General features: G+C 33.3%; 1 protein-coding gene across 2 annotated transcripts in view; it reads right to left on the reverse strand.

Moving 5' to 3' along the window:
- Window positions 1–162: 162 nt before the first annotated feature.
- LOC111697050 (vinculin) overlaps window positions 163–10397 on the reverse strand; it is a 13311-nt gene continuing 3076 nt past the window's right edge. The window contains exons 1-7 of one of the 2 annotated variants that reach the window (XM_023466922.1): window positions 8678–8767; window positions 7990–8079; window positions 7494–7610; window positions 4548–4601; window positions 3926–3994; window positions 3044–3134; window positions 163–766 (exon numbers count right to left, since the gene is read on the reverse strand). In XM_023466922.1, the coding sequence (XP_023322690.1) occupies window positions 597–766; window positions 3044–3134; window positions 3926–3994; window positions 4548–4601; window positions 7494–7610; window positions 7990–8079 (591 nt within the window). In that variant the 5' untranslated portion in view covers window positions 8678–8767 and the 3' untranslated portion in view covers window positions 163–596. Of the gene's footprint in view, window positions 767–3043; window positions 3135–3925; window positions 3995–4547; window positions 4602–7493; window positions 7611–7989; window positions 8080–8677; window positions 8920–9372; window positions 9426–9880; window positions 9928–10397 lie in introns of those variants that run through there. The other variant, XM_023466921.1, reaches the window with a different exon arrangement.

Raw genomic sequence — 10397 nt, forward strand, 5'->3', positions numbered from 1 at the left:
GAGGTCATTAGAGGTCATTAGAGGTCATTAAAATTCAATTTGATTTTATTTTATGAATTTCGATCACTAATTAGGCGTGCACCCAAAAAATTGGAAGATTTGAACCAAAAATGAAGGCAGGGCCCCCCCCCCTACATCAAATGTGCCAACTCCACCATCCCCTTTATGCATTTTTATGCTTAGGGTTCTGTTCTACATTACTGTACTGAACTGTACTGTACTTTACTGTACTGTATTGTACTGTACTTTACTGTACTGTGCTGCACTTTCAAGAATGTTTAGTATTGAAAAATTATGAGAAGTAAAAACTGATAAACTAGCACTGATATCCTAGTTCTAGTATCCTAGAACTGGTATCCTAGTACTGGTATCCTAGTACTGATATCCTAGTACTGATATCCTAGCACTAATATTCTAGTACTGATATCCTAGAACTGACATCCTAGAACTGACATCCTAGAACTGATATCCTAGTACTGATATCCTAGCGCTGGTATCCTAGTACTGATATTCTAGTACTGATATCCTAGTACTGATATCCTAGTGCTGATATCCTAGTACTGATATCCTAGTACTGATATCCTAGTACTGATATCCTAGTACTGATACCAGGGTTGCTGACGGACCCAGACAACCTTGATCCCTGCATCCGTCCTGATCTTGATGCTGGCGGCCTCTGCTGCCATCACGGTCTGCTTGACGGAGAGCATCAGGTTCTGGGCGTTCCCAACCAACATCTCCGTAGCCTCGGTATCCTCGTTCTTACCTGGAGAAATAATAAGAATCTAGTTTTATATTTTTTTAAATTGTTTTATTGAATGAACTAATGATTTACTTATAATACTTCAAAATACTCTTAATATCACAATTTTTGGGATTATCTAGCTACACACAGAAATTGAGCCTTTGCCACAAACTCAAATTTTCGAATACCCTGTTTTTTTGCAAGCTGATGGTGTAAACCTTTGATTTTTCAAACTTAGATTATCGAAAAGATAAAACGATTAAAAAATAGAGTTTGTTACAAAAAACTTAATTCCTTTAAATTACGCTATTAATATATGAGTTCATGTCTTTGTGTGTATGAATACAGTAATAAAACTTTTATAATACAAATAATTAAATCCATCTTGGTTTAATCTTAGGGAGCCGTTTGAACCCATTTAAACTGGTTAAATTATTTGAATTTACTATTTGATACTTTTTTGTTTGATTTCTTATTTTAAAAATATATATATATGTAGTCGTTCACGTAATTTTTTCCTAGATTCAAATATAAATGCAATCATGTCTTTACTTCTTTTGTTTTATGTGACTTTTTCTGGTTTCCAAACCCTTTGTTAGTGCTGATATGTCCCAGCAGGGATGGTTTTCTGGTTTCCAAACCCCTTGTTAGTGCTGATATTTCCCAGCAGGGATGGTTTTCTGGTTTGCAAACCCCTTGTTAGTGCTGATATATATATGTCCCAGCAGGGATGGTTTTCTGGTTTCCAAACCCCTTGTTAGTGCTAATATGTCCCAGCAGGGATGGTTTTCTGGTTTCCAAACCCCTTGATGTCCCAGCAGGGATGGTTTTCTGGTTTCCAAACCCCTTGTTAGTGCTGATATGTCCCAGCAGGGATGGTTTTCTGGTTTCCAAACCCCTTGTTAGTGCTAATATGTCCCAGCAGGGATGGTTTTCTGGTTTCCAAACCCCTTGTTAGTGCTGATATGTCCCAGCAGGGATGGTTTTCTGGTTTCCAAACCCCTTGTTAGTGCTGATATGTCCCAGCAGGGATGGTTTTCTGGTTTTCAAACCCCTTGTTAAAGCTGATATGTCCCAGCAGGGATGGTTTTCTGGTTTGCAAACCCCTTGTTAGTGCTGATATGTCCCAGCAGGGATGGTTTTCTGGTTTCCAAACCCCTAGTTAGTGCTAATATGTCCCAGCAGGGATGGTTTTCTGGTTTCCAAACCCCTTGTTAGGGCTGATATGTCCCAGCAGGGATGGTTTTCTGGTTTCCAAACCCCTTGTTAGTGCTGATATGTCCCAGCAGGGATGGTTTTAAACCTGTCAGATTTTTAAAAAGCTCAATTTACGACGGCTTTATTATTATTATCTCGATCTATTAATAAACAAAATGCAGGGGGAAAAATACATACTCAGCGTCAAAATGGGGGATCTCATGTTATTATGATATAAACTATTCATTAGAGTTTAAATGATAGATATACCCAATTATTTCTAAAATTGTGGTTAAAAAGAGAAACATGTTGTTGCAAGAGATATGAAAAAACACGGATTATTACAGGACAAATACATTCCTTTCCTATATCTTTTGTGTTCAATGAACGTTAACACTACTAAACTGTTTGTTCCGAAAGGTTGTATTAATTCTTGTTACATTAGGGAATGTTTTTTTAATTTTTAATTTCCCTAAAGGATTTTGATGACAGTTTTGTTTTAAGTCCAAAATTGAAAAAAGAAAGGTTCTCTCATTTTTGACACTATCACCGTGAAATTTTGTGACTTTTAATGAATAGTAATTTAAAGGATTTTTTGTTTAAAATTTTTTTCTTGAATTTAGATGATAGGGTACAGGGCGGAAAAAAGTCCAGTCTGTGAAAAAAAATCTAAAATAGCCCATACATTTTTTGAGACCAAAGCTACAGATCTAAAAGCTATATTTTTGAAAAGCCCTTGAAAAATGCATGTTGAAACATGTGTCACACTTTAAGATTTGTTTAAAATTGTTTTTTTTACCCTTTTTTAGGCATTTTTTTCAACCCTCCCTAGCGCTCAAACTATTAAAGTTATACGTCTATTTTTTCTATGAGCTGGCCTTGAAAAATTGGGCTATGAACATGCATTTCAACCCTTTACCTATTCTCTAAGGCCTTTTTCTAGGGGGGGGGGGGCACCAGACGCCCCCCCAGGCTATACATAGATTCAAACCCCCCCCCCCCAGTCTTTATAGGGTTAAAGCTTTGAAGGAAGAAGTACGGTCGGTAAGGACAAAAGAAAATACGTATTTTTATAAAAATAAAAATAAAAAATATATTTACTTTGCGAGCCGAGCATTGTAGCTTTGACGGTAGAGAGGATCTTTAACTGTGTTCCTATTGTAGGTATTCTCTCACAAGCTTGTAGAAGATTCTGAAAACAAAAGTAAATCAATTTTTAGAAAAAAATGAAAAGATTTAAAGCAATTTCAATCAAACTTGGAAAAAATACATTTCGATAAAATTATTATTATCCTCGGTCCTGAAACAATTAAAATTAATTAACAAATACCTTTGATATTTCAAATTTAGATTATTTGATTTAACTTACTTCATAGTTTGAAATATCAAAGGTGTATGACATTGGGTTACAAAGATAAAGGAATTAGAAAATTAGAGTTTGTGGCAAAGACTCAACTTCTTTGATCATCTTCAAATTAGAAAAAAAAAACAAATTATTACTTATAAAATGAAAAAAGGTGTAATACACAAGTTGCGCCTTTTTAACTGTTTATTCCGTTCAAAATAAAGAAATCTATTATTCACCCCAAACTCTAACTTTCCGATTTTCCAATACCTTTGCAGCCTGATGGTGTAAATCTTTGATATTTCAAACTTTAACTATTTGAACGGGCAGAATATAAATTTTGAAATATCAGAGGTCTACGACATCTAGCTTCAAATTTAAGAGTCTGGGGCAATAAACAGTTCCGTTGTTTTAAATTTCCAGAAGTCAGAATTTTTGGGCTGTGAATGTGTGTATCTCCATCTTATACAGACCTAGGTACGGATTAATATAATTCCTCTTCTATATCCTAAAGGGATCATATTCTGCAGGGATAGAATTGACTGAGGTTTTAAGAATTGATCCTCAAATTCACAGTGAATATCGAGATCAAGTGTTCAAGAAAATCTTAGCTTTTCCAAATTTAAAAATTGTCTTACTGTTTTCATTCTCCTGTCCATACAGTGATATGCCAGAGTAGAAGCTAGAGCAGTTACTTCATCAGAAACCTAGGATAGTAGTATTTAGGATATTTGGATATGACCGTATAAGGGTATAAAAGGATAATTGGATATAAAAGGTATATCCTGTAGGATAAGTAATCAGCAACTCTACGCAGTGCTCTTTCAAGCTGTGAAGCCGGGAGCTACTGTGGGGAGAGATCCGTAACCTTCTGAGAGCAGAAAGCAACTGGATAGAAAATATATACAATACAGGATTTTTGGATATAAAGGTATATACAGGATTTTTGGATATAAAGGTATATACAGGATATCTGGGTATTAGTATAAGAGGATATATGGTTATGAATATTCAGGTTAAGTGGATAGGAAAACCTATACAGGATATCTGGATACAGAATATCTGTATATAAGCATACAGTATATCTGGACATTTGTATACAGAATATCTGGATATGAGTATACAGGACATCTGGATATAAAGTTCTATACAGGATATATGAATAAAGGGTACAGGATATCTGAATATATGATACAGGATATCCGAATATAGGATACAGGATATCTGTATATGAGTATATAGGATATTTGGATATAATACCTGTGCCACCTGGACAGCAACGTTGATTAGTTCTTTCTTACTGCTCCCTTCCTCCTACAAGAAAGATTATTAACTGGATAATTGATAAATTCCATCTGTTTTTACGTTTATATTTTGAAATTAAATCAGTAATTGAGTGTTCACCAAAAACCATGATTTTCTAATCCCTAAAAATAGCTGTGCAACCAATGTCGAAGACCTTAGATACTTCAAACTATGAATATTACTAGATCAGATAAGCCAAGTTAGAAATATCAAATGTTTACACCATGAGGTTGCAAAAAAATAGGGATTAGAAAATGTCAATTTGTAGCAAAGACTCATAATTGCTTTACTTAATCTTAATACAAGGAATTTGCGAATTGGTAATTTTGAGAAACTTAGTAAGGGATAAAGAAATTTTGGATGAGGTTTAAATATTATCAAATCCGGTATTATTCTCAAGCTAAAACTAAAGAATTTAAGTTATAGCATAAAAGTTCTAACTAACTCAGCTAGGGTTAAATTGATTAATCCCAGACACATATAAATTAAATTATTAAAATGGGTTATATTAAATATAATATAAACAATAAATATGTAACTTTCCTTTTCCTTTCCTTTCCTTTCCTTTTCCGTTTATTACTATTTTTAAGTTTTTTAGAATTGGGGGGAGATATTCCCACAACCTCATTTTTTGGTAGTTTTTAAATATTTTCTCCTTAATCACTTAATTTTGTATGTTTTAGTTATTCTTCATAAATTAATGATTACTTCTACTTATTTGAATACGCAAATGTGGCAACATTTTGCTGAGAATCATGATTGATTGATATTTAAGCTAAAGCTTAAAGTTAAGGTTTAATTTAAGTCGCAAGCGACATTTAAGTTAAAACTTAACATTTAAGCCGTAATTTTTCGTGCTTTAGCTTTGGACTCTGGAATTTTCTTACACCACTAAATCCAAAGAGAATAGAATATATATTAGAGTGGAATTTGGACAATCCCTCGGTATGAATTTTGTCAGTCCCTTTCAGCCTAAAGGGAGTTCAAAGTGTACAATTTATGTAAATGTTCACAAATGATATGCAGTAGAGTACATTAATACAGTATGTTCCCTAGACTATTCATTTCAAGTTCGAATTTTTTAAAGCTGTTAAATAAACTTTATAAAATGAATTAGGTGAATAAAAAACATCATTTGATTTATAGTTATAACGGAAAATCATCGTTTGTAAAGTGAAAGGCAAAGAGTCTATGTGAAATGATCATTGGTCAATTATAAAACCAGCCAATTTCATAATTTGGTTTTATTTTAATATTAATTTTAGATTTTACTTTCAAAACATTTAGTTGAAGAAAAATTTTTGAATTGAAGATTCTCATTCCCAAATAATTTTCCTGTTTGAAAAAAAAACATTTTAGATTGATTTCTATCCACATGTACGTGACAGGCTATCAGAGAATTGGTTCAGATAAAATCAAATAATTTTCAAGAAAACCTTTCTATAAAATGATATTCCAGGGTCCAAAAGGTTATATAGCACAGATATGTGAAGTACACCTGCAGTATGGAAACAGTACAACAAAATGGCCGTTTTACACTTTTTTCGAGTAAATTCCACTCTAATATATATTCTATTTTCTTTGACTAAATCTTATTGTTTTTTCTTCTCTCCTACTTGTTATTTTTAGTTTGAAAGAAAACAAAATAACGACCTATATAGTATATACTGCTTTCTTTTTAATTCTCTACAATGTTGTTTTCAAGTTTAAAGAAAATTATTTTAGAAACAGGAGGGACTATGTTTAAGTATTAAAAATACTTAAATTAATCTATCTTCATCAGAAACATAGAATCTGCTCACGTTTTTATAAATTATGTGTTCTAAATTTTTTTTAAATCTACTGTAAAGAATGTCTCTAATGGTGTCTGTCAAGAATGTCATTTCTAAATATCAAGAATGTCACTACTGAATGTCAAGAATGTCACTACTGAATGTCAAGAATGTCGCTACTGAATGTCAAGAATGTCACTACTGAATTTCAAGAATGTCACTACTGAATGTCAAGAATGTCAATACTGAATGTCAAGAATGGCACTACTAAATGTCAAGAATGGCACTACTGAATGTCAAGAATGGTGAATGTCAAGAATGGCACTACTGAATGTCAAGAATGGTACTACTGAATATCAAGAATGGCACTACTGAATGTCAAGAATGGTACTACTGAATATCAAGAATGGCACTACTGAATGTCAAGAATGGTACTACTGAATATCAAGAATGGCACTACTAAATGTCAAAAATTTCATTACTGAATATCAAGAATGGCACTACTGAATGTCAAGACTGTCACTACTGAATATCAAGAATGTCACTACTGAATATCAAGAATGTCACTACTGAATGGCAAGATTGTCACTAGTGCATATCAGAAATGTCACTACTGAATATCAAGAATGTTACTGCTGAATGGCAAGATTGTCACTAATGTCAGAAATGTCACTTTTACTTGTCAAGAAACCAGTAGTTTATATAAATGATGTCACTAGTGAATGTCAGAAATATCACTAAAATAAATCGCTTACATATATTAGGAATGTCATTAGTGTATGTAAAAACTGTATGTAAAGAATGTCAACAGTGTATGGTACAGAATGTATGTAAAGAATGGTATTAGTGTATGGTAAAGCATATATTTAAAGAATATATTTAGTGTATGTCAACAGTGTTTGGTAAAGAATGTATGTAGAGAATGTATGTAAAGAATTTAAATAGTGTATGGTACAGAATGTATCTAAAGAATGTCGATAGTGTATGGTACAGAATGTATCTAAAGAATGTCGATACTGTATGGTAAAGAATACATGTCAAGAATGTCAATAGTGATTATCAAGATTATTGTATAGCACCGTTTCACACATATGTAAAAGTTCCGATTTTGGTTAATCACAAAAATCACCTGGACTAGCTGACTGAGACGTGCCATCAGCAGCGCCATTTTTTTGGCAGCGGCAATAATATTGTTATCTTTACTCGACCAATTGCAAACTTCCTCGTGCAAGTCCTGAGCCGCCATCTTTGAATAAAGTAAAAATTCAAATATTCAATCAAAAATGTGAACAATCTTTTTGAAAATTTGCCAACAGTCCCATCAAGCCAAAAAGTTTTTTTCACTAGCTTTCCGGAACTACAATAAGATCATGGATGAAAAGACATCCTTGATAATTACCGAATCCGGCTTAGTTCAGTTATTATATTTGTAGGATTTGCTTCACCACTAAATATTTTTATTTTTTTTTCTAAATTCGAAAAAAATAACGACTCTTTTTACAAGTTTCTTTTTAATTCTCAAAAACAGCATTCTATTTCGAATAAAAATTGAAATAAAGTAAAATATAAACAAACATTCATCTTGGGAAATTTCTTCAACTTTCTAAAGTAAAAGAAAAACTTACCATGATCAGTCCTTTTGATGGTTTGGTGAATATATCTGAATCTTGTTGATCTATCCCTGGTGGAGGGGGGGCGGGGCGGTGCACACTCATCTAAAAGGAAAATATTTTATATCCCTAGTGACCACATAATTTACCTTCTTCATCCAAACCCACTTTATGTTCCCAGGACAATAAAGTGGGTACACTTTTTGTCCCGGGTTTAAACCCTGATGATCCCATCTGTATAATCTATCGTCGATTTATATTTTGATATTTTAAACCTATTGAATATTGATGTGTACAAATATATTGAATATTGATGTGTACAAATATATTGAATATTGATGTGTACAAATGGGATTGTAACTCCGGCCCTATGTATCTGGTCAAGGGTTGAGTTGAGATTTTTATACTTTATCTTGTGAGGTCGAGATCCTGGTTAATTATGTCCCTCGCTGCTCTTGGAACACAATTGTACATGAATTCAAAATCCCACCGCAATCTCATCCGATTCAATCTCATAAAATCCCGCCTCAGTCTCATAAAACCCAGCCTAAATCTCATAAAACTCCGCTTTGGTCTCATAATATCCCACCTCAATCTCATAAAATCCCGCCTCAATCTCATAATATCTCGCGTCAACTCTTGACATTGTACATAAAATAGTTAAACTGATGTCGATATTTTTTGTTTATGATCAAATATTTACCAATTTTTTCTAAAGATGTCTTTTTCTTACTACTGAGCTCTTGTTGGTACTTGTGTTGCTCCAATTGAAGCTCTTGCTGCTTCTTTATCTCTAGTTGCTTCTGTTGGTGCAGCTGCTGTTTCTGTAATTGCTGCTTTTCCTGCATTTGCTCCTGATGCTGCTGAAGTTGAAGAAGCTGCTTTTGCTGTTGCTGATTTTGAAACCCAGAACTATCAGTAGAGTAGTTTTCTTCTGTAAACCCTCTTAATAAAAATCATTTTGATTGGTTTGTTGATATAGCTAAATAGGATTCTAAGAAATTTCAAATTCCATTAAACTCAAATTAATTTTCTTAAACTTCTGTCAAAACAGTGTTTTTTTACGTTTTTCTCCAGCTTATCGTTTTTTATTATTTCTATTCGGGAAAGTTGAGAAATTTTCTTTTGTCAGTTTAATTCTTTATTATTAGACTGTAAACAATTACTTTCTTGTTTTTCTTTAAATCTTTCTTTTTCAAGTTAATTGTTTCATTCAGATAAGATAAGATAGTTTAATTTAGTACGATCAATTTTTTTAATTAACCATTTTAGAAATGAATATAAAATATTATTAATGAATATATATACAGTGAGAACCAGAAAATTGTAGAATGTATTTTTGTCTGTGTTCCATATTCCAATGTTTTCTGGTTGTTACTGTATGTAACCATATATTACCTGTATTCCTGATTCAAGTTCCTGTTCCCTTGACTCTGATTTGATGCTGCTGTCTGAAAATAAACAAAATTTTCTCTTAAAGAGACTGTCCTCGGAATATTGGGTGGCCCTCTGTTTTAAGAAGGACATGCCCGATTCACAACTGCACCCTTAAATTTTAAATATGATCAATGATGTGGAAGACGCCGTTGTTTTTTTTGACATATCCAGTGTTTGATTTGATAATTTATTCATTGTTTCTGATGCAAATAATGCTCAAGTAATTTTTGTAGTGAAACAACAGGTAAAAATAGGCATTTCTTAAAAACAAAATCATGGATATCTAATCAAAACTTAATCAGACAAAGCCAAGAACGAGTCATTTGAAATAAAGTTTCCAGCCTCTTTAGAGCACTTTGTACAGTTTAGAACTTTTATCTAATCAACAATATTCATTTTCAGGTATTATTTTCTTTTTACTTTTAATCATGAATTTATTAATCTTTTCTTTAGAAAACCCCAGTCTAACCTTGGATTGTTTAGCTGCAATATGAACAGTGGATCTTGTAGCTTCATCTAAATCAAAATAATTATTAATTAAACTCGGGGGTTGTTAAAATTAATTCGAAATATAAGGAAGACGATTTTTCCGACTCAAATACCGTAGACCTTTCTCTAGATGTATGCGTGCTCAAGATCTGTTTCCTCCACGTAGTGCCCGCATGTCAAACCCCGCTTCTTCTCCCCCCCCCTTCTACAGATCCCAGCCCCGGCAGTCAGCCGAAAACACCCGAGATGATGACAACTCCGTCTCAGGGAGCAATCCTGGCTCCTTCATAGTGATGATGCAGATACCTATAGCTACCAACAGACGATGCTTACATCCAGCTCAACATTGTTCCAAGAGTTCCAAAATTATCAGGCGTACATTGAGATGCATTCCCTCATATTCGAAACTGATAAAACCGCGATCTCTCACCCTGTTCCAAGGGTTCTACTTCTCCTCTACAAGAGGATACTCACCCTGTTCCAAGGGTTCTAACTCT

Source organism: Eurytemora carolleeae, unplaced genomic scaffold (assembly GCF_000591075.1).
Source record: "Eurytemora carolleeae unplaced genomic scaffold, Eaff_2.0 scaffold274, whole genome shotgun sequence".
Taxonomy (NCBI): Eukaryota; Metazoa; Arthropoda; class Copepoda; order Calanoida; family Temoridae; genus Eurytemora; species Eurytemora carolleeae.